Genomic DNA, 25547 nt, shown 5'->3' on the forward strand with positions numbered 1-25547 from the left:
CTTACAGCCTACATATTCTTACAGCCTACATATTCTTACAGCCTACATATTCTTACCTCTTTGTTGATTAATATCCATTGAATTGTGTCCATTTTCAGTTTTAGAAAGTTTTGCACAAATATGAAAAGAGATGGTATCATCATAAAACAATATCAATTTAGAGCATAACAAGGGACAAACCTTACCTTAAATTGAGTAGATATTTACATTTTTCAGTTAAGTGCCTGCACCTGCTGTCCTTTCAAATTCAAATGTTTCACTTGGGCAGTTAGAAAGAACCACCACCAATTAAGGAGGTTCCTCGATGAACCCCACCTCCTATGAGGTTCTTGGAAGACCTTTTGGGGGGCAATGTTCAGTGCCAAGAACACTAAGGTTCTTCAAAGATATTTGAGGATCTTAGCCCTCATTTTTAGAGTGTACGAGCTTGTGATTTGAAACAATCCACAGCTATGAATTTTATAGAAGCTAATGATCCTCGATTCCTCTGTGGCTAAGTTATGCTTTCTGGCCAAGTACTTTGAATGATTTTATATAGAATTGGAAAATGTATTTCCAATTGCTTCCCTATTGGACCCACCGCTATGCCATTTCTCCTGTTCTATTGGTTTGACATCAACTTTCTTTCGTTGTCCAGAAGCCAAAGGCACTATCCTAGTCATATTAGCAACTCATCCTAGTTGCTGTTAGATTCCCCCTCTTTCTAAATTTCTAGGTTTTCATCTCTGTCACGTATGGAACCGTTCCCACGCATTTAGAATGGTGTTTTCCAGGTGCACTGTTTAGAATGGTGTTTTCCAGGTGCACTGTTTAGAATGGTGGTTTCCAGGTGCACTGTTTAGAATGGTGGTTTCCAGGTGCACTGTTTAGAATGGTGGTTTCCAGGTGCACTGTTTAGAATGGTGGTTTCCAGGTGCACTGTTTAGAATGGTGGTTTCCAGGTGCACTGTTTAGAATGGTGGTTTCCAGGTGCACTGTTTAGAATGGTGGTTTCCAGGTGCACTGTTTAGAATGGTGGTTTCCAGGTGCACTGTTTAGAATGGTGGTTTCCAGGTGCACTTAGAATGGTGGTTTCCAGGTGGTTTAGAATGGTGGTTTCCAGGTGCACTGTTTAGAATGGTGGTTTCCAGGTGCACTGTTTAGAATGGTGGTTTCCAGGTGCACTGTTTAGAATGGTGGTTTCCAGGTGCACTGTTTAGAATGGTGTTTTCCAGGTGCACTGTTTAGAATGGTGTTTCCCCGCGAATTACATTTTGGCAAATGTTTGAAAACATTTGATTGGCTGTATCATTACATGAGTTTCATGTTCTGTTAATCTAAATTTGATTTATGTCATTCTGACCACCGTTGGTCGGTCTGGTAAATTTCTCAAATGGCCAGTAAATGTAAATCTTCCGGGTCGCGTTGTCTGGGGCCACATTTTCCTAACGGAAACCCTAACAATCACATGCAAGCACACACACACACACACACACACACACACACACACACACACACACACACACACACACACACACACACACACACACACACACACACACACACACACACACACACACACACACACACACACACACACACACACACAGAGGCACACACACACACAAACAAGGGCATAGGAGCACACAGAGGCACACACACACCGTTTTGGGATGCCATGCAGTCTACTGTGAGGCATGTGTGTGTGTGTGGCTCAGTGTGCTGTCAGAGAGGTGAGAAACTGATCCAGTTTTGTCCCTGGCAGCAGAAAGCCTTCCACAGCACCACGCTGCTAATACACCAATCAATAGCTATTACATTCCCTGTTACATGCATCCTCTGGCCTTGTCGGGGCAAACTATCACACACACAGAGAGGCACACACACCTCGGTGGCTACACCTGCCTGCCTTGCTGTGGGCTAACTGCACAGACAGGGGCACTCATATCACAACTCAAGCGCTGCTTCACAATCTATAAGGCAAAAATAAGCATTTTTCCCAAGTTGCATGAATGTTCTGTTCAACAGATTGCACATTGATAAAGCTTGTGTAAGAAGACAGTTGTTTTGTCTCTTCCTCTACCAGTACTTCAGCCCTTATGTGATGTGTCAGGTTGATTTCCTGGGCAGTTTTCTCTCTGTGTTGGCTCTGTGTTCTGCAGTGTGTTGTTTGGGGTAGCAGAGTGCTGCAGCCATCGAGAAGTGTCTGTGTGTGTGTGTGTGTCCATCTGTGTGTGTGTGTTGTTTGGGATGGCAGAGTGCTGGTAGTTCCTGACCCTCCCCTGCTGCTGTACACTACGGACTTCATTACAGGCCTAATTAACATCTAGTGAACCCTGAGCCCTGTGATTTCATAGCAGATAGGGTAATACTATCTAAGGATTACACACACACACACACACACACACACACACACACACACACACACATACATACATACATACATACATACATACATACATACATACATACATACATACATACATACATACATACATACATACATACATACATACATACATACATACATACATACATACATACATACGTACGTACGTACGTACGTACATACATACATACATACATACATATATATATATATATATAGGTGCAGGGGTTTCAAGGATGAATGCACACACACACACGGATGGACGTATGCATTCACATACATACATGCAAAGGCTCTCACAAACACACACACACTGCTCTGCATATCACATTAGGGATAATACTGGGAAATGATAATACTACATACAGCTGTACTACAGTAATACAGATATTACAGTAATACAGATATTACAGTAATTCAGGCAACAGATGGAGGAGAAAGAAGGAGAAGAGATGTAGGCTAGAAAGAGAAAGATAAGGACTCCTCTCTTCCCCCACTCAGCCTCTGCTCCTCTCTCTACTAATCTACTCAGCTCTACCCTCTTCTCTACTACTCTCCTCCTCTCTCCTCTCTTTCTCTCATCCATCTCCACACTCCTCTCTTTCTCATTTTTCTCTTCTCTCCTTTTACCCTTTCTCTCCTCCATCGCTCCTTTCTCTCTCCTCCCTCTCTCCTCCATTGCTCCTTCCTCTCTCCTCCCTCTCTCCTCCATCGCTCCTTCCTCTCTCCTCCCGCTCTCCTCCATCACTCCTTCCTCTCTCCTGCCTCTCTCCTCCCTCTCTCCTGCCTCTCTCCTGCATCTCTCCTGCCTCTCTCCTCCCCCTCTCCTGCCTCTCTCCTGCCTGTCTCCTGCCTCTCTCCTTCATCTCTCCTGCCTCTCTCCTGCATCTCTCCTGCCCCTCTCCTGCCCCTCTCCTGCCCCTCTCCTGCCTCTCTCCTGCCTCTCTCCTGCCTCTGTCCTGCCTCTCTCCTCCCTCTCTCCTTCCTCTGTCCTGCCTCTCTCCTTCCTCTGTCCTGCCTCTCTCCTCCCTCTGTACTGCCTCTCTCCTCCCTCTGTTCTGCCTCTCTCCTCCCTCTCTCCTCCATCTCTCCTGCCTCTCTCCTCCCCCTCTCCTCCCCCTCTCCTGCCTCTCTCCTGCCTGTCTCCTGCCTCTCTCCTGCCTCTCTCCTTCCTCTCTCCTCCCTCTCTCCTGCCTCTCTCCTGCATCTCTCCTTCCTCTCTCCTGCCTCTCTCCTCCCTCTCTCCTGCCTCTCTTCTTCCTCTGTCCTGCCTCTCTCCTCCCTCTCTCCTTCCTCTGTCCTGCCTCTCTCCTTCCTCTGTCCTGCCTCTCTCCTCCCTCTGTACTGCCTCTCTCCTCCCTCTGTTCTGCCTCTCTCCTCCCTCTCTCCTGCCTCTCTCCTTCCTCTCTCCTCCTCTCTCCTTTCACTCCTCCTCTCTCCTTTCGCTCCTCAGTTATTGCAGCGTCAGGTTCTTAGTCTCATTGCAAAAGGAACAGTGACTGAAGGGGTCGGATCATATTCTATATTCCATCTGCTCATCAGAACCAGTCCCTGGGTTACAGCATACTATATACTGTACCACTGTACTATACCACACACACAGACACACACAGTACTCACAGTATAGCTAACTAGGCTTGATTCAAATGCATGAAACACAATGTATGTAGAATGCTTCTCAGAGTTTTCTGATGAACAGCCATGGGGCATATCCAATCAAAATCATAGGACCAGGAGTTTTTCCTGACCATATAACCTGACCAGGAAACACTCGGGGACCTAGTTACTGTATGTATGGCCCTGGGCATGTGTGTGTGTGTCTGTGTGTGTGTGTGTGGTCGATTAGTTGATGCAGTTCATTTCATGAACTAGATCAGTAGTGGCATTGTGAGTCACACAGCATCTATAATGGCCCGATGCTATTCTCATGATCACTACATTACCCATGTCACATCGGAGAGAAATAATGGCAATGATACATTGGGCTGTCATGGCAGAACGCATTGCAGACCATATAGAAGATGCCAAACGTAATCATTCCATTCTTCCCAAAGGAGAGGGAAAGTGCTGTGAAGATCATTTACTTTGATAATCTGTTTGACATGGGAGTTACACTGAGTGTACATATTAAACTGGTTCCATTGCAAGAATAGCAATGTTGATTCTGCAAGAAAGGCAGGTTCAATTTGCATATTGTATTGTTATCGGACGATTTATTGTGTAATATAGCCTATTATGATGATGTCATCATTGATTAGGCCCTTCTTCAGGCTATAGAATGTACAGTATATGCCACTGCAACCAGGCCTAGGTCACGTATGATTTGATCTGTGTGTCTGTGTGTTACTGTTTTTGCATGGACAACAACCAAGCTAAGTCACATGTTTTGTGTGTGTGAGTCTCGCTCTCTCTCACTGTTTGCATGGACCTCAACCAATAATAGCCATGACGACACAATGACACACAGCAAAACAGATCAGTAATTCTTTAATGAGCCCTCTCTCCCTTACCCTCGGGGGCGAACAAGGCTAGCGTGTCCGTCCCATTACGTGGCGTGCAGCGTATCGGTTATTAACTCTAATAACCAGGGAGGGACTGCTGTATGGCTAGTCCTCTGAAGGGGCTATTCATTTGGCTAGCTAATTAGCCTGTTAGCCTCTGAAGGACCCTCAGTGTCACATTAGGCCTAATGTATCCACCAGGAACAGAGAGAACAGAAAGGCACTCTCCTTTTTCTATGTGTGTGTGTGTGTGTGTGTGTGTGTGTGTGTGTGTGTGTGTGTGTGTGTGTGTGTGTGTGCTAGCGCTCTATGCCTACCCCAAGACCAATCTCTTCCAATATTTCTGTGTGCCTCTGTCTTTCTTGAGGATTAGAGAAGCAGAGATGAGGTTTTTTGTTGTTTCTGTGGAAACCTTCAAAGACAGCCTTTCCTGGACATGTAATACTTTTGCGAGAGCAATACATCTTGAAATTGTTCTAATGAAATGCAGACTGGAATACCTTCGGGGAAGGTAGAGTTGGAATGTAGGCGATACAAACTTTGATTGCCTTGTTTCTATGGCTGTTGAAAGCTGTGTTATTTGTTTGTCGTGCAGTAGAGTTTCTGTGACTAGAAGTCATCATTTCTATGACTTCAGGAGAAGTCATCAAAAGAATGAGGAGGAGAAGGATGAGAGAGGAGAAGTCCGGTTATCCATCTGTGTGTCGGCAGAGAAGGAAATGCATGAATAAACTGCTTCCTTTGATCAGGGCAGAGGGGGCATGTGAGAAAAAGTGATGCGTGCAGCCGTGAAAGTTAAATTCTCCTGTTCTAGCAAACACCATCTGTCAGGAATTGTGGCAGAACTCAGTGTGTGTGTGTGGCAGGACTGTGAGAGACTGGGTGTGTGTGTGTGTGTGTGTGTGTGTGTGTGTGTGTGTGTGTGTGTGTGTGTGGTAGGACTGTGAGAGACTGGGTGTGTGTGTGTGTGTGTGGCAGGACTGTGAGAGACTGGGTGTGTGTGTGTGTGTGTGTGTGTGTGTGTGTGTGTGTGTGTGTGTGTGTGTGTGTGTGTGTGTGTGTGTGTGTGTGTGGCAGGACTGTGAGAGACTCGGTGTGTGTGTGTGTGAATGAATGTGTGCAACCCTCAGTGTGTATGTATGTGTATGTGTGGACGTGTTCACTATTCTTCTGGGGACCAGAAGTCCCAGCAAGAACAGTAAACAAACAAAAATTGAACCAACTGGGGACATTTTGTTAGTCCCCACGAGGTCAAATGCTATTTCTACGGGGTTTAGGGTTAAGGTTAGAATTAGAATTACGATATGGGTTAGGGTTAGGTTTAAGGTTAGGTTTTTTGGGGTTAAGGTTTGGGTGAAGGCTAAGGGTAACAGTACAGGTTAGGGGAAATAGGATTATAAATGGGACTGAATTGTGTCCCCCCACAAGGTTAGCTGTACAAGACTCTGTGTGTGTGTGTGTGGCAGCCTCAGAATCCCCCAGGTCAGCTGCTGTTAGGTTGTCTCTGTCTGTCTGCTTGACAGTGTAGATAATGACCGTTCTGCACTGTCAACCTCAACTACAGATGAACCCTAATCCTAAACCAGCACAGGACAGATAGTAGTAGACCTATAGAAATATCAATACACAGATAGATGGAACGATGCAATGTCTGTCTGTCTGCCGGGTATTTATAAATAGCATGATCTATTACACTATACTGTATATGAATGGAGGGATGAATGGATGAACAGATAGCAAGATGGATAGACATATTGTATATAGGAGTCCATTTAATGTATGGCTGTATTAGACTATACTGTTATGGCTGTATTAGACTATACTGTTGTGGCTGTATTAGACTATACTGTTGTGGCTGTATTAGACTATACTGTTGTGGCTGTATTAGAATATACTGTTATGGCTGTTTTAGACTATACTGTTATGGCTGTATTAGACTATACTGTTATGGCTGTATTAGACTATACTGTTATGGCTGTATTAGACTATACTGTTGTGGCTGTATTAGACTATACTGTTATGGCTGTATTAGACTATACTGTTATGGCTGTATTAGACTATACTGTTGTGGCTGTATTAGACTATACTGTTGTGGCTGTATTAGAATATACTGTTATGGCTGTATTAGACTATACTGTTATGGCTGTATTAGACTATACTGTTATGGCTGTATTAGACTATACTGTTGTGGCTGTATTAGACTATACTGTTGTGGCTGTATTAGAATATACTGTTATGGCTGTTTTAGACTATACTGTTATGGCTGTATTAGACTATACTGTTATGGCTGTATTAGACTATACTGTTATGGCTGTATTAGACTATACTGTTGTGGCTGTATTAGACTATACTGTTATGGCTGTATTAGACTATACTGTTATGGCTGTATTAGACTATACTGTTGTGGCTGTATTAGACTATACTGTTGTGGCTGTATTAGAATATACTGTTATGGCTGTTTTAGACTATACTGTTATGGCTGTATTAGACTATACTGTTATGGCTGTATTAGACTATACTGTTGTGGCTGTATTAGACTATACTGTTGTGGCTGTATTAGACAATACTGTTATGGCTGTATTAGACTATACTGTTGTGGCTGTATTAGACTATACTGTTATGGCTGTATTAGACTATACTGTTATGGCTGTTTTAGACTATACTGTTATGGCTGTATTAGACTATACTGTTATGGCTGTATTAGACTATACTGTTGTGGCTGTTTTAGACTATACTGTTGTGGCTGTATTAGACTATACTGTTATGGCTGTATTAGACTATACTGTTGTGGCTGTATTAGACTATACTGTTGTGGCTGTTTTAGACTATACTGTTATGGCTGTATTAGACTATACTGTTGTGGCTGTATTAGACTATACTGTTATGGCTGTATTAGACTATACTGTTATGGCTGTATTAGACTATACTGTTATGGCTGTATTAGACTATACTGTTGTGGCTGTATTAGACTATACTGTTGTGGCTGTATTAGACTATACTGTTATGGCTGTTTTAGACTATACTGTTATGGCTGTTTTAGACTATACTGTTGTGGCTGTATTAGACTATACTGTTATGGCTGTATTAGACTATACTGTTATGGCTGTATTAGACTATACTGTTGTGGCTGTATTAGACTATACTGTTATGGCTGTATTAGACTATACTGTTATGGCTGTATTAGACTATACTGTTGTGGCTGTATTAGACTATACTGTTGTGGCTGTATTGTATTAGAATATACTGTTATGGCTGTATTAGACTATACTGTTATGGCTGTATTAGACTATACTGTTGTGGCTGTATTAGACTATACTGTTGTGGCTGTATTAGACTATACTGTTGTGGCTGTATTAGAATATACTGTTATGGCTGTATTAGACTATACTGTTATGGCTGTATTAGACTATACTGTTATGGCTGTATTAGACTATACTGTTGTGGCTGTATTAGACTATACTGTTGTGGCTGTATTAGAATATACTGTTATGGCTGTATTAGACTATACTGTTATGGCTGTATTAGACTATACTGTTATGGCTGTTTTAGACTATACTGTTATGGCTGTATTAGACTATACTGTTGTGGCTGTGTTAGACTATACTGTTGTGGCTGTATTAGACTATACTGTTATGGCTGTTTTAGACTATACTGTTATGGCTGTTTTAGACTATACTGTTATGGCTGTATTAGACTATACTGTTGTGGCTGTTTTAGACTATACTGTTGTGGCTGTTTTAGACTATACTGTTGTGGCTGTATTAGACTATACTGTTGTGGCTGTTTTAGACTATACTGTTATGGCTGTATTAGACTATACTGTTATGGCTGTGTTAGACTATACTGTTATGGCTGTTTTAGACTATACTGTTATGGCTGTTTTAGACTATACTGTTATGGATGGAGAAGATGATTGGATAGCAGATTGATAACTAGATATTGTACATCACTGACAGTATTCAATTCAACCACCCTGCTGCTAGCACTGTGTGTGTTTCTCTTATTCAGACAGTATGAGGGATGGTGGCGTGAAGAACAGATTGATATATCCTCATGTCTTATCATGGAAACAACTGGCGGTTCGGTCGAGCGTGACGCAGGAGCGTCAGCTACAAAGAAGTGTGAGGATGGGGTCACAAGGGACACAGACACAGAGTTATTCATATCTGTAATGGTGTCTAGATGCCATTGCAGGTCCCATGTGTATGTGCGGGCTCTTTGTATGATCATCCCTGAAGACTGGAGACAACCTCACCCACCCCGACCCCACCCAGCCCCAGAGCTAGCCTACCACCCCCAACTACAGTACCCCAGAGCTAGCCAACCACCCCCACCTACTGTGCCCAAGAGCTAGCCAACCACCCCCACCTACTGTGCCCCAGAGATAGCCAACCACCCCCACCTACAGTGCCCCAGAGCTAGCCAACCACCCCCACCTACAGTGCCCCAGAGCTAGCCAACCACCCCCACCTACAGTACCCCAGACCTAGCCAACCACTCCCAGCTACAGTACCCTAGAGCTAGCCAACCACCCCCACCTATAGTACCCCAGAGTTAGCCATCCACCCCCACCTACAGTACCCCAGAGTTAGCCAACCACCCCCACCTACAGTACCCACCCCAGAGATAGATAAGGACGTGTGTTCAGTCAGCCTTAGATGCATTACACCCAGATTATGGATCACAGATTATGGATCTCCTGCCTTAATCCTTCAATCACACAGATTACGGGTTTTGTAAACATAATCTGGTAGAGAGGGAATGTGTTTGACCTGGATCTCTGTGTTTGGTCTGGATGGAGTAGCTAACTCTGACCATTGTGGAACGTGGGTCTGAAGAACTGGACCATATGGGAGAGTAGTACAAAGAGACAGAAAGGGCAAAGGAGGACATCTCAGAGACAAACTAAAAGACCTCAAGCCTTTTCTCTCTGAGCTCTGGTGTGGATCCGTCTCAGTCTTCCAGAAACGGACAAACTTCAGACACACAGAAACCAATTAGAAGCCTGTCAGAGACGTCAGAGGAGGAGCAGTGTGTCTGTCCTCCATGGTTGTTTATGAGAGGGAGCAGACATGCACATGGGGGGGGAAGACTTCTCTTTAAAGCCTATGAGCCCTAAAGGTGCATGACAGCTGTTTCCCCTGGCAGTGGGAGCATATTCCTGATGCACACGCCAGCCTGCGCAGGATATGGCGGACCTACTTCGGTGTTACATGGATTATATAGGATCTTATTGGATCTTCTGTGAGAACAGGTCTGCCCTGCGCCCAATCACGCACCTGCTTTTCATTCAACACACCTCCCTATCAAGTGAGTAGTGAATATGGTCAGAGAGGCACAAGGAGTGGAGAATGGGGGATCATGTGGATAGAGTGGTACATGGGTGAGGGTTCAGGGGGGTAAGGGAAGAGTGGAGACTGAGGTAGCATGAGGGTGGAGGCAGTACGACTGAGGGGTACGACTGAGGTGAAAGAAAGGCGAGGATGGAGAGGAAAGTTGAGGCGAAGAGGCATGAGGGTGGAGAGAAAAGGTGAGTTGAAGAGGCATGAGGTTGGAGAGGAAAGGTGAGTTGAAGAGGCATGAGGTTGGAGAGGAAAGGTGAGTTGAAGAGGCATGAGGTTGGAGAGGAAAGGTGAGTTGAAGAGGCATGAGGTTGGAGAGGAAAGGTGAGGTGAAGAGGCATGAGGGTGTAGAGGAAAGGTGAGTTGAAGAGGCATGAGGGTGGAGAGGAAAGGTGAGGTATGAGTGTGGAGAAGGGGGTGTGCCATCGTCATTCCTAGGGGCTCAGCTCTGGCCCTGTATGCTTGTGTCTGGGCAGCAGATGTCTGGTCCCAGGGTGGAGGATATTACAGCAGAACTCATTTCCCCTGGTTCCCCTGGCCATTCATCCAGGGCTCAGCAGAGTGCCGCAAGGCAGGGCAAGGTGGGGATGGAGGGATCACAGAGGTAGGGTGGGGACTGGACAAGGCGATCGAAGAGGCTTTCGGAGGGGTTTTGGTTGGGCTGGGTGGGGCCCTTATGTGGCATGAGCAAGGACTTTGCCATCAGAAAACACATTACTTCTTCCCCAGTAAAGTCTTTCATAAAGTCCACTTTTTGGGTCAGTTGGACTTTATGTAAGTAATTCCTATATGAACATGTACCATGTGTATCCACTGTCTGTCCACTGGAGGAATAGCATCATCCCAACACGGTCAAACTCATCCATTCTCTCAAACAATCCCCACAACCAACATACAGACACATCACAGTATCATTCACATCAGCATTACTAATACACATTATCCCACTCCCTCACACCAGCACCAGTCCTACTGTATCCCAACCCCGGCCTCCTACAGTCACTCGGCCTGGGTAGTTTCTGTCTATGTTGACATGGTCCTCCCTTGAGGAGTTTATGAGTCTGTTAGAGGGTATTAATTAAGGAGTCCCTGGACAGAGCAGGAGGCCATCAGGACAGGAAATGGTTTAATAATAATAATTTCCTCCATAACCTGCTCCTTCCTACAGCAGATATGTACTTTTAACAGAGAGACGTTATGCATTCCAAATGGCACCCTATTCCCTAAATAGAGCACTACTATTGACCAAGGGCCCATAGTGCACTACTTTTAGCCAAAAACCTATGTTGGGAATAGGGTGCTGTTTGAGATGCGCCAATGCACTAGTACTGTACACCTCTGGGATGCTAGCAGACACTAGCTGGAGAGATACAGAGGTTAGTTGAGCATTTTAAAAAAAGCTTATAGTCAGAATATATCACCTACTGTAATACTGTACTGTAATAACTGCATACAGCCTAGAGATTCAATTAATAAAAAATCCTATGTCAAAGTTTAGATTCGTTTTAAAGTTTAGTATTGACATGGAGTAATTTAGCAGACACTCTTATCCAGAGCGACTTACAGGAACAATTAGGGTTAAGCACGTTGTTCAAGGGCACATTGGCAGATTTTTCACCCAGTCGGCTAAGGGATTCAAACCTGCAACCTTTCGGTTACTGGCCTAATGCTCTTACTGGCTAGGCTACCTGCCACCCATATAGAAATGCTGCAGAATGGTAGAGTGACTGAAGAGACGCAGGCATTGAAGACTTGAACAAACAAGAACATTGATTCTAACCCATATGCCTCCACAGAGACTAGAGCCTAAATCCAACACCTTAGACCAATAAAGGCTGGATGCCCTGTATTTGCCAAGAAAATGTACAAGATGCTGTTCAACCATTCCTGGACATGAAAACAGGTCCCAAAGGAGGTTTGCAAGTCCTTGTTTTTACCTGTACAGCAAACATTAGAGTCGCTGCTTTGAAAGTAATGAGAAGAAAATGTTGGTTTTAGTGTTTATTTACCCATAATTGGAGGTACTGTTGCTGCATTCGTCTTATTGGTCTCCTAAGATACACACACGTGCATCAACACACACACACACACACACCCTCAATTGTGCAACAGAGTGAGGTATCCTTGGCATTCAGGGAATTCAACAGGAAATATTTTGTTGGTGGACACACACACCTAATTAGATTAGCATTATCGACAGGGCTGCCGATGGTGTGAGTGACCCTGAAAATGGACCAGGTTAATTTAGATGGGCCAGGGAGCTCCGCTTCATCACTCCCCCAGCTCGGGCTGCCCTATGTAGGTGAGAGAGACAGATGAGCTTCTCCCTACCCCACTGGATCTCTAGAGCCTCGCCTTGCATGCTAACACATAACACAGAGGTTTGTGTTCCAAATGGCACCCTATTCCCTATATAATACACAACTTTGGACCAGGGCCGGTCAGATAACTGTATTATATACAGTACAATAGGGAATAGGGTGCCATTTGGGACCCAGACAGAGACAGGCATTCCTGATGTAACTGGGCACTGGGCAAATAAAGCCGGGACATTCCTGGGTTAATTGAGGAATATAGTAGAGGGATAACAATGGGATTCTTCTGCTCTGTCTCCCAATCCACACTGGAATGTACTGGGGGAAATGATGTACTGATGAGAAGGAGGAGGGAAGAGGGAGTGTAGAGAGATGAGCTGGGGTTTTTCCACTGTGGCAGACACGCAGTCATGGATATGCCTTGTTTATACCTTGTAAGATATCCAGACACAATGGGTCCCTGACTAGCTCTGGAGGTGTTCAGGAAGATCTGATCACAGTCGGGTCACAATACATCTTCTAATAGTCTACACCTGACTGAAAATGTGGGCACAATCAGAATATGGACAAGATCAGGACAAAGGACGCATGTTAGAACAGGGTATAAACGGGGCTATAGACAAGTACACACACACGCACACACAAACACAGACACAAGCATGTACGCACACACATGAATGCCATACCATGACCATCTGTCCGTGTCTATTATCTCTCTCTCTCTCTCTAATGCATTCTACCATGTAGGCTAAAGAGATGCTTGCATAACACACACTCAAGCTGATCAGAAACAAACATTTTCAAAACTACTTATAGTGAGCCAATTGATTGCAAATGAATGACTTAGGAGAAAATGGTCTCCTACTACACAATCCACCAATGAGTTACACCATTAACACACATGAAAGTGTATTTTCAATTAAACAAATTAAAAATATCTGAAACATATCCAACACAACCCCACAACGTTGTCTAAACGCATTATTAGTAGGCTGTTGTGTGCGTGTCCAGGTAATAGAGGTGTAGAATAGAGAGATAGGGCCAGATCTGTGTATCGACCGGAGCCAGAGGGAATCCACAGGGACTGGCCGAGTGCACTAGCCACTTAATAAAAAGGTCTATCCATGCACAGCAAAGCACACACACACACACACAGACACACACACACACCTATTGAGCGACAGGTCTGGTGGATGGTGAGGGGGACAAAGCGATTTTCTCTGATACATAATTTATGTGCCAATTAAGTCTGGCCCTGGAACAGACTGCTATCCCTGCAGCTGAGAGGAGAGATGATCTCTTTGCTGCTCTGTGGTTCAGGTGAGTTGATCTGGGACCAGTGATATTACAGTTACACTAGAGCTCTCATTCACTTTATCTTTCTTCTTCTCTGGTACACATACAAGACCTCTCAGGCTGACTCTGACTGGTCAGCTAGCTGCTGATCTTGTATAACATCCTGCCAACACTTTCAGACAGAAAATTAAACACTACCATTCTAGAGGTAAAGATACGAGGAGATCTACCACCGCAAGTAAGTAACAACATGGATCGTACCGTGACTTGTGCTCAGCTAAAGGTTTACATTTCATGGCTCTGAATGTCCGTAGCCTTCTACCAAACATTGATGAGATTCGTATGTTTATTGGCAGTAGCAATGCTGTGATAATTTGCTTTACGGAGTCATGGCTTGACTGTTTTATTTGTGATTTGGAAATTGAAAACTACATGGTTTTGAGGAAAGACCACAATTGCAACAGGGGAGGAGTCTGTGTGCACATAAGAGCAGACATTTGTTTTAACCAGAGAATTGATATTAAACATGAACTCGAGGCTGTTTGGGTGGACATCCTTCTACCCAAGAGCAAACCAATCTTGTAATAGGCCCCTGACCAACGCAACTTTTATGACCTACTGGAGGACATGTTCCAAATGTCCAGGTTGACAGCTCTGAGGTTATAATGACTGGTGATTTTAACACGGATGTTTCTATCAAGGATCACACTGTGCTCAAAGCATTCACCAGTTTCTGTCATTCATTTGATCTGTTTCAGCTGATTAAGGAACCCACACGTGTCTGCCACTCTAGTCAAACTGATCTAATTCTGTTTTCTGACAGGTCTGTGATATCTCAAAGTGGGTTGTGGTATGATAGCCTCGTACGAACCATCCTGATCTCGCCAGCTCACGTTCTGTTTCGCTATCTGTGTAGCAAAACAAAATGTGAGATCAGGATGGTTCGTACGAGGCTGGTGGAATGAGCGACCACTCTATAATTTATTGCACAAGGAAAAGCCAGAGAAAGTTATTTAATCAACTTAAAACAATGAAGGTCAGATCAAAGACACAAGGACCCGTGTTAGTTACTCTCATTCCTACGCCACAATAGGCAGTGGCACAGATTTTGTGCCATGTCAATTCAAAAGCAGTCCTGGCCAGAACACGTTTTTATATACACCAGTGGTAGAGTGGAACAAAGTCCCAGCTGAGATAAAAAACTGGTTCTGCTAGTCTTCAACACTCCTGCAAGGCTTGGTTAACCTCTTAAATGTATTGGGAAAATGTAGATTTCTACCTAAATAGACATAACCAAAAGAAACTGCTACTCATGTGTAATTACATCTGGGAGATAATAAGGAATTATCAGAAGATAGATAGGAGTTACATAGCTCAGAATACACAAGATCAAGCACACACAAAATAATGTTTTCGTTTTTATTTTCAAAGTCACTGAAAAGCTCTAAGTGAATATTGATGACTAGACCTGGAAACACATCAGATGGCTTCCACAACATGTGAACAATATCAGAAAAAAGGGGATTGATAGACATAACAACTTGAAATGGGCAGATGTTTTAGTAAGTGGTGTCAGGTGTGTTCACGGGACGTGTCCAAGTGTCCCTAAACCTCTCCAAAGTGGCTTATATCTGTAAATGAGATAATTCCAGTGCTATTACAATATTGCATTCCCTAAATGCTATTTGTTCAGTATAGAAACAATGGAAGTTCTACCATACCAACCTCTCTCAAACATTGTGGTGGTGTCGGGGGACATACAGGGGATATCCAAGTGGTTTTTTTTCAACCTCTCCAAAGTGCCAGAACATTTATTCTACAAATGAACTGTTTGCAAAAACAATATAGAAGCAACAGATAAACAGTACCTGTCATGACTTCCGCCGTAGTCGGTCCCTCTCCTTGTTCGGCAGTCGGTGTCGCCGGCCTTCAAGCCATCACCGATCCACCTTTCATTTGTTTTGTCTTATCTTCCCACACACCTGGTTCCAATTCCATAATTACATGTTGTGTATTTAACCCTCTGTTTCCCCCATGTCCTTGTCCGGAATTGTTTATTGTAAGTGTTTGTGCACGTTATGTCTGGCATGCCAACGGTTTTGTCCCATTGTGTATATATATATATATATTGTCTTCTTCACTGTGATTTTTACTATTAAACTGTGCCGTTGTAACACAGTCTTTGCTCTCCTCCGCCTGACTTCTCTGCCGCTAGTACGCGCTCCTTACAGAATTCCGGACCGAACTTATGGAGTCAGCAGGAGCAGGTACTCCGGGAATAGGGGTGGAGGAGCACGTCTGGGAGCACGCAGGAATGCTCCAACATCTTGGCACCGCCATAGACCGCGTTGTCCAGACAATGGACCGCTGGGAGAGACAGGGAGTACTCCCAGCGCCTCCACCAGCACAACCGGGGTCTCCACTACCCCGCCCCTCCTTCTCCTGGTCCCAGTGGGATTCGTCTCTCCCTTCCCCAGGAATATGATGGGACGGCTGCGAACAGCCAGGGGTTCCTATGACAACTGGACTTATACCTGGCAACCGTCCACCTGGCTCCTTCGGGCCGGGGGTTCCAGCTCGTGCACCATCTGTGGCTGCAGAGGGCACACTGCCGGTCGGTGCTGGGTTGGTTCCTCTGGGTATCGAGGCAGCAGGCAGGGCGCTCTGGCGTCACCCCAGGTGAGCCAGCACCATTCTCACACAGAGCCCTATGTTGCACCCTCTGTTTTTGTATGTCACTTTCCCTGAGTTTTCCCCGCATTCCCAGCATAAGGCACTCGTCGATTCAAGCGCGGCTGGGAATTTTATAGATATATTGTTCGCTCATAGTTTAGGGATCCCTATTGTTCCCGTGGCCGTGCCCTTCCCCGTTCACGCCTTAGATAGTCGACCATTAGGGTCAGGGTTGATTAGGGAGGCCACCGCTCCTCTCGGCATGGTGACGCAGGGGGTCACAAGGAGAGAATTAGTCTCTTGCTTATTGACTCTCCTGCGATTCCCGTGGTGCTAGGCCTACCCTGGTTAGCATGTCATGACCCCACTGTTTCTTGGCAACAGAGGGCTCTCACGGGGTGGTCGCAAGAGTGCTCAGGTAGGTGTTTAGGGGTTTCCACCGGTGCTACATTCCCCCTGAAAATGCCGATTTGGCTCTCGCCTTCTCCAAAAAGATGGCGACTCAAATAACACCCCATCGATGGGGCGATTGTGCGATAGATCTCCTGGTAGACGCTGCACTTCCCAGGAGTCACGTGTATCCCCTCTCACAGGCAGAGACAGCGGCTATGGAAACATATGTCTCTGAATCCCTGCGTCAGGGGTACATTAGGTCCTCCACTTCATGCGCCTCCTCAAGTTTATTTTTTGTGAAGAAAGAGGGAGGTCTGCGCCCGTGTATTGACTATCGGGGTCTGAACCAGACAACTGTGAGGTATAGTTACCCGCTACCGCTCATATGCACAGCGATTGAGTCAATGCACGGGGTGCGCTTATACACCAAACTAGATCTCAGGAGCACTTACAACCTGGTGCGTATCCGGGAGGGAGAAGAGTGGAAGACGGCTTTCAGTACCATCTCAGGGCACTATGAGTACCTTGTCATGCCATACAGGTTGATGAATGCGCCATCATTCTTCCAAGCCTTTGTAGATGAGATTTTCAGCGCCTGCACGGGCAGGGTGTAGTGGTGTATATTGATGACATTCTGATATACTCCGCTACACGCGCCAAGCGTGTGTCCCTGGAGTGCAGGGAGCTTGGTCACCTGTTGGAGCATGACCTGTATGTCAAGGCTGAGAAATGCCTGTTCTTCCAGCAGTCTGTCTCCTTCCTAGGGTATCGCATTTCCACCTCAGGGGTGAAGATGGAGAGTGACCGCATTTCAGCCGTGCGTAATTGACCGACTCCCACCACAGTAAAGGAGGTGCAGCGGTTCTTAGGGTTTGCCAACTACTATCGGAGGTTTATCCGGGGTTTTGGTCAGGTAGTGGCTCCCATTTCCTCACTGCTGAAGAGGGGCCCGGTGCGTTTGCAGCGGTCAGCTGAGGCGGACAGTGCTTTTAGTCACCTGAGGGCTCTGTTTAACTCGGCTCCCGTGCTGGCCCATCCGGATCCCTCTTTGACGTTCATAGTGGAGGTGGACACGTCCGAGGCTGGGATAGGAGCTGTGCTCTCTCAGCGCTCGGCTGCGCCTCCGAAGCTCCGCCCCTGTGCCTTCTTCTCGAAAAAGCTCAGCTAAGCACCCTTTTCTCATCTGGACTGACCACCGCAATCTGGAGTACACCCGGGCAGCAAGGAGACTGAACCCTCGACAGGCAATGTGGGCCATATTTTTCACCCGTTTTGTGTTCACCCTTTCCTACAGACCAGGCTCCCAGAACGTGAAGGCAGACGCATTGTCCCGGCTGTATGGCACCTGGGTCCCACTCCCATACTCCCCGCCTCCTGCCTGGTGGCGCTGGTAGTGTGGGAGCTGGACACGGACATTGAGCAGGCGTTACGTGCAAGCACGCAGAGGAGACATGGGAGGCTGTCCATGTTCACCTTCAGCGGGCCGTGCTGAGCCAAAAGGAGAACGCAGATCGCCACCGCAGTGAGGCCCTGGTATTCGCACCGGGGGACCGGGTCTGGCTCTCGACCTGAAACCTGCCCCTCCGCATGCCCTGCTGGAAGCTGGGTCCGTGGTTTGTGGGGCCATTTAATTCATTAAAGTCCTGAGGAGAGTGAAAGAGGTTTGTTATAAGTTACAACTTCCACCCAATTACCGTATTAACCCCTCGTTCCATGTGTCTCTCCTCAGGCCGGTGGTGGCTGGCCCGCTCCAGGAGTCTGAGGTGTGGGAGGTTCCTCAGCCCCCTCTGGACATCGAGGGGGCCTCGGCGTACTCCGTCCGCTCCATACTGGATTCGAGGCGTCGGGCGAGGGGCCTTCAGTATCTCGTGGAGTGGGAGGGGTACGGTCCGGAGGAAAGGTGCTGGGTTCCGGTCGAGGACCCTTCAATGCTGCAGGAGTTCCACCGTCTTGGTCCAGATCGCCCTGCGCCTCGCCCTCCGGGTCGTCCCTGAGGCCGGTGTTGAAGGGGGGGTACTCTCATTGTTCGGGCGGCATTCGGCGTCACTGGCTTTCTAGTCACCACCAATCCATATTTCATTTTCGTTTTGTTTTGTCTTCATTATACACACCTGCTTTTCATTCTATAACCAATGTTCCTTATTTAACCCCCTGGCTTCCCTTTCTGTTTTGTGAGTAATTGTCATTGTCATGTGGGTTCGTTCTTTGTGCTCTGGATATTTGTATTTTTCCTTGTTGGAACATTGCTTACATTTGGAGTAAATTCAGATGATTACTCATACCTGTGTCCTGCGCCTGACTCCGCTTATCCATTCACCTAATCGCTGACACGTGCGAAGTGTTTTTGTCCCATTGTGTGTATATATATATATATATATATATATATATATCGTTTTGTTCACAGTGATTTTTACTATTAAACTGTGCCGTTGTAACACAGTCTTTGCTCTCCTGCGCCTAACTTCTCTGTTGCCAGTACGCACTCCGTACAGTACCAGTCAAAAGTTTGGACAAACCTCATTCCAGGGTTTTTCTATATTTTTACAATTTTCTACATTGTGGAATAATAGCGAAGACATCAACACCATGAAATAACACATATGGAATCATTTAGTAAGCAAAAAAGTGGTTCAAGTCCAAGCTCAGTCATGACTGGGAGACCCATGGGACGGCGCACAATTGGCCCAGCATCGTCCGGGTTAGGGGAGGGTTTGGCCGGTAGGGATGTCCTTGTCCCATCGTGCACTAGCGACACCTGTGGCAGGCGCAATACACACTAACACGGACACCAGGTGTACAGTGTTTCCTCTGACACATTTTTGTGGCTGGCTTCCAGGTTAAGTGGACATTGTGTCAAGAAGCAGTGCAGCTTGGCTGGGTTGTGTTTCGAAGGACGCACAGCTCTCAACCTTTGCCTCTTCCGAGTCCGTGCGGGAGTTGCAGCAATGAGACAAGACTAACTACCAATTGGAGACCATGAAATTGGGGAGAAAAATATATATATATTACAAAAAATAAGCAAAGCGAAATGACAGTCCATCACTATGTTAAGACATGAAGGTCAGTCAATCCAGAACATTTCAATAACTTTTAAAGTTTCTTCAAGTGCAGTCAAAAAAACCATCAAGTGCTATGATGAAATTGGCTCTCATGAAGACTGCCACAGGAAAGGAAAACCTAAGAGTTACCTCTGCTGCAGAAGATAAGTTCATTGGAGTTACCAGCTTCAGAAATTGCAGCCCAAAATAAATGATTGACAGAGTTCAAGTAACAGACACATCAACAGTTCAGAGGAGACTGCGTGAATCAGGACTTCATGGTTGAAATGCTGCAAAGAAACCACTACTAAAGGACACTAATAAGAAGAAGAGACATACTTGGGGCAAGAAACATGAGCAATGGACGTTAGACCAGTGGAAATCTGTCCTTTGGTCTGATTAGTCCAAATTTGAGATTTTGGTTCCAACCGCAGTGTCTTTGTGAGATGGATTATCTATCAGTCTCCTCAACTGTACAGGTTCATTATGACATTATTATCTATCAGTCTCCTCACCTGTACAGGTTCATTATAACATTATAACCTATCAGTCTCCTCACCTGTACAGGTTCATTATAACATTATTATCTATCAGTCTCCTCACCTGTACAGGTTCATTATAACATTATAACCTATCAGTCTCCTCACCTGTACAGGTTCATTATAATCTATCAGTCTCCTCACCTGTACAGGTTCATTATAACATTATAATCTACCACAGGTACAATATTATATTACACCTGTTATACCTCCACATAAGCTTCTGAACAGTCTGAAGGGATGGCAGGAATGCACCTTCTCCATAGAAATACAATCACAACACTAGAATGACGATAGCATTACATCTCTATGTCCTCTACGTACCCACGGTTTTGTCCTTGAAGATCTTGGGGTACCCTCTGTTAGGGTACTTCCCTCTCAGCTGCCACACGTCAAAGAAAGGCTTCCAGTCAATATAGTCCACCAGCCTCCGCAGGTCATACCCCTCAAACACACGGGTACCCAGGAACTGAGGACACACTGACAGGGGAGGGAGAGAGAGAGAGAGAGAGAGAGAGCGAGAGAGAGAACGGGAGAGAGAGAGAGAGAGAAGAATGAGAGAATGAGAGAGAGAATGAGAGAATGGGAGAGAGAATGAGAGAGAGAGAACGAGAGAGAGAGAGAGAGAATGGGAGAGAGAGGATCAGTAGTCAGAGGACCATAGTCAGGGTATATTCTATCAAAATATGACCTACATCGGTCAGACAGAAATAGGTCTCATCTTTTCAACGACAAGCAGACAAATGACTTCCTGAAGTCCTGGAGGACAGTTGATCCCAGTGAATTAGTGTCGTACCTGGTCTGGTCTGAGAAAGCCAATCCACATGGAGTCCTTTCTCCCTGGCCTGGGCTAGAGACAGGAAGCGCCTCTCCTGAGAACACAGACACACAGAGTCTCCTGTCATCATCTACCTGAACTGCTCTCAGACAGCCCAGCCATTACAGTGTAGTGTACCAAACTACCAGCTACAGCCCTGGACCAGTGTTGAGGACCAGGATTCATCCACCCATCATCAAACCACTGATTAGAGGAATCAGCTGTGTAGTGATAGGACCAGGATTCATCCACCCATCAGAGGAATCAGCTGTATAGTGATAGGACCAGGATTCATCCACCCATCAGAGGAATCAGCAGTGTAGTGATAGGACCAGGATTGATCCACCCATCAGAGGAATCAGCTGTATAGTGATAGGACCAGGATTCATCCACCCATCAGAGGAATCAGCTGTATAGTGATAGGACCAGGATTCATCCACCCATCAGAGGAATCAGCTGTGTAGTGATAGGACCAGGATTCATCCACCCATCAGAGGAATCAGCTGTGTAGTGATAGGACCAGGATTCATCCACCCATCAGAGGAATCAGCTATATAGTGATAGGACCAGGATTCATCCACCCATCAGCTGTATAGTGATAGGACCAGGATTCATCCACCCATCAGAGGAATCAGCTATATAGTGATAGGACCAGGATTCATCCACCCATCAGCTGTATAGTGATAGGACCAGGATTCATCCACCCATCAGAGGAATCAGCTGTGTAGTGATAGGGCCAGGATTCATCCACCCATCAGAGGAATCAGCTGTATAGTGATAGGACCGGGATTCATCCACCCAGAGGAATCAGCTGTATAGTGATAGGACCAGGATTCATCCACCCATCAGCTGTGTAGTGATAGGACCAGGATTCATCCACCCATCAGAGGAATCAGCTGTATAGTGATAGGACCAGGATTCATCCACCCATCAGAGGAATCAGCTGTATAGTGATAGGACCAGGATTCATCCACCCATCAGCTGTATAGTGATAGGACCAGGATTCATCCACCCATCAGAGGAATCAGCTATATAGTGATAGGACCAGGATTCATCCACCCATCAGCTGTATAGTGATAGGACCAGGATTCATCCACCCATCAGAGGAATCAGCTATATAGTGATAGGACCAGGATTCATCCACCCATCATCAAACCACTGATTAGAGGAATCAGCTGTATAGTGATAGGACCGGGATTCATCCACCCAGAGGAATCAGCTGTATAGTGATAGGACCAGGATTCATCCACCCATCAGCTGTGTAGTGATAGGACCAGGATTCATCCACCCATCAGAGGAATCAGCTGTATAGTGATAGGACCAGGATTCATCCACCCATCAGAGGAATCAGCTGTATAGTGATAGGACCAGGATTCATCCACCCATCAGCTGTATAGGAACCAGGATTCATCCACCCATCAGCAGCTGTGTAGTGATAGGACCAGGATTCATCCACCCATCAGCTGTATAGTGATAGGACCATGATTCATCCACCCATCAGAGGAATCAGCTGTATAGTGATAGGGCCAGGATTCATCCGCCCATCAGCTGTATAGTGATAGGACCAGGATTCATCCACCCATCAGAGGAATCAGCTGTATAGTGATAGGACCAGGATTCATCCACCCATCAGAGGAATCAGCTGTATAGTGATAGGACCAGGATTCATCCACCCATCAGAGGAATCAGCTGTATAGTGATAGGACCAGGATTCATCCACCCAGAGGAATCAGCTGTGTAGTGATAGGACCAGGATTCATCCACCCAGAGGAATCAGCTGTATAGTGATAGGACCAGGATTCATCCACCCATCAGAGGAATCAGCTGTGTAGTGATAGGGCCAGGATTCATCCACCCATCAGAGGAATCAGCTGTATAGTGATAGGACCAGGATTCATCCACCCAGAGGAATCAGCTGTATAGTGATAGGACCAGGATTCATCCACCCATCAGAGGAATCAGCTGTATAGTGATAGGACCAGGATTCATCCACCCATCAGAGGAATCAGCTGTATAGTGATAGGGCCAGGATTCATCCACCCATCAGAGGAATCAGCTGTATAGTGATAGGACCGGGATTCATCACCTGTAGTAGTACTAACCCTGCAACTGTGGCCCTTAGACTGGGACAACTACCTTCTAGAGGACAGGACAGTCTGTTAGACTAGAACAACTCCTACCTTCTAGACTGTTCCAGAACAGGACAGTCTGTTAGACTAGAACAACTCCTACCTTCTAGACTGTTCCAGAACAGGACAGTCTGTTAGACTAGAACAACTCCTCCCTTCTAGACTGTTCCAGTACAGGACAGTCTGTTAGACTGGAACAACTCCTACCTTCTAGACTGTTCCAGTACAGGACAGTCTGTTAGACTGGAACAACTCCTACCTTCTAGACTGTTCCAGTACAGGACAGTCTGTTAGACTGGAACAACTCCTACCTTCTAGACTGTTCCAGTACAGGACAGTCTGTTAGACTAGAACAACTCCTACCTTCTAGACTGTTCCAGAACTGGACAGTCTGTTCCTAATACAGAGCCCTAGATTTCAGCGTGTTGTAGTGGTCCAGTGTGTGTGTTAGGTGCGTATGTTTGTCTCTGTGTGTGTGTGTGTGTGTGTGTGTGTGTGTGTGTGTGTGTGTGTGTGTGTTCCTCACCTTTAGAGAGTCGTAGTGGTCTTGTCTGATGTCTTCGTACTCCTCTGTCGTCTCCTCAAAGAACTCCTCCTTCACATTCTCATCTAACAGCTGGGAACACTGAAGAGACAACAACACGGATGCTCATCTAACAGCTAAGGACACTGACAAGTGAGGACCCCAACATCTACTGACAGGAAGTGTAGTGTGGGCTGTACTAAGTGAGGACTACAGTATCTACAGACAGGAAGTGTAGTGTGTCTAGTCAGTATAGTGTGGGCTGTACTAAGTGAGAACAGGAAGTGTAGTGTGTCTAGTCAGTGTAGTGTGGGCTGTACTAAGTGAGAACAGGAAGTGTAGTGTGTCTAGTCAGTGTAGTGTGGGCTGTACTAAGTGAGAACAGGATGTGTAGTGTGTCTAGTCAGTGTAGTGTGGGCTGTACTAAGTGAGAACAGGAAGTGTAGTGTGTCTAGTCAGTGTAGTGTGGGCTGTACTAAGTGAGAACAGGAAGTGTAGTGTGTCTAGTCAGTGTAGTGTGGGCTGTACTAAGTGAGAACAGGAAGTGTAGTGTGTCTAGTCAGTATAGTGTGGGCTGTACTAAGTGAGAACAGGAAGTGTAGTGTGTCTAGTCAGTATAGTGTGGGCTGTACTAAGTGAGAACAGGAAGTGTAGTGGCTAGTCAGTGTAGTGTCTAGTCGGTGTAGTGTCTAGTCAGTGCAGTGTGGGCTGTACTAAGTGAGAACAGGAAGTGTAGTGTCTAGTCAGTGTAGTGTGTCTAGTCGGTGTAGTGTCTAGTCAGTGCAGTGTGGGCTGTACTAAGTGAGAACAGGAAGTGTAGTGTCTAGTCAGTGTAGTGTGTCTAGTCAGTGCAGTGTGGGCTGTACTAAGTGAGAACAGGAAGTGTAGTGGCTAGTCAGTGTAGTGTCTAGTCGGTGTAGTGTCTAGTCGGTGCAGTGTGGGCTGTACTAAGTGAGAACAGGAAGTGTAGTGTGTCTAGTCAGTGTAGTGTGGGCTGTACTAAGTGAGAGCAGGAAGTGTAGTGTGTCTAGTCAGTATAGTGTGGGCTGTACTAAGTGAGAACAGGAAGTGTAGTGTCTAGTCGGTGTAGTGTCTAGTCAGTGTAGTGCGGACTGTACTAAGTAAGAATAGGAAGTGTAGTGGCTAGTCAGTGTAGTGTTTAGTCAGTGTAGTGTGGGCTGTACTAAGTGAGAACAGGAAGTGTAGTGTCTAGTCAGTGTAGTGTGGACTGTACTAAGTAAGAATAGGAAGTGTAGTGTCTAGTCAGTGTAGTGTCTAGTCAGTGTAGTGTCTAGTCAGTGTAGTGTCTAGTCAGTGTAGTGTCTAGTCAGTGTAGTGTCTAGTCAGTGCAGTGTGGGCTGTACTAAGTGAGAACAGGAAGTGTAGTGTCTAGTCAGTGTAGTGTCTAGTCAGTGTAGTGTCTAGTCAGTGTAGTGTCTAGTCAGTGTAGTGTGTCTAGTCAGTGCAGTGTGGGCTGTACTAAGTGAGAACAGGAAGTGTAGTGTGTCTAGTCAGTGCAGTGTGGGCTGTACTAAGTGAGAACAGGAAGTGTAGTGTCTGGTCGGTGTAGTGTCTAGTCAGTGCAGTGTACTAAGTGAGAACAGGAAGTGTAG

General features: G+C 45.9%; 1 protein-coding gene across 1 annotated transcript in view; it reads right to left on the reverse strand.

Annotated features, from left to right (window-relative positions):
• Positions 1–20604: 20604 nt before the first annotated feature.
• The window catches only part of LOC112241213 (methionine synthase-like), a gene marked incomplete at its 3' end in the record, with an annotated part of 46546 nt that continues 41603 nt past the window's right edge, over positions 20605–25547 (reverse strand). Inside the window, 4 exon segments of the mRNA XM_042308305.1 lie at positions 20605–20609; positions 20790–20945; positions 21262–21337; positions 23938–24036. Coding sequence (XP_042164239.1) covers positions 20605–20609; positions 20790–20945; positions 21262–21337; positions 23938–24036 — 336 coding nt within the window.

The sequence above is a fragment of the Oncorhynchus tshawytscha genome, linkage group LG28, assembly GCF_018296145.1.
Source record: "Oncorhynchus tshawytscha isolate Ot180627B linkage group LG28, Otsh_v2.0, whole genome shotgun sequence".
In the NCBI taxonomy this organism is placed as follows: Eukaryota; Metazoa; Chordata; class Actinopteri; order Salmoniformes; family Salmonidae; genus Oncorhynchus; species Oncorhynchus tshawytscha.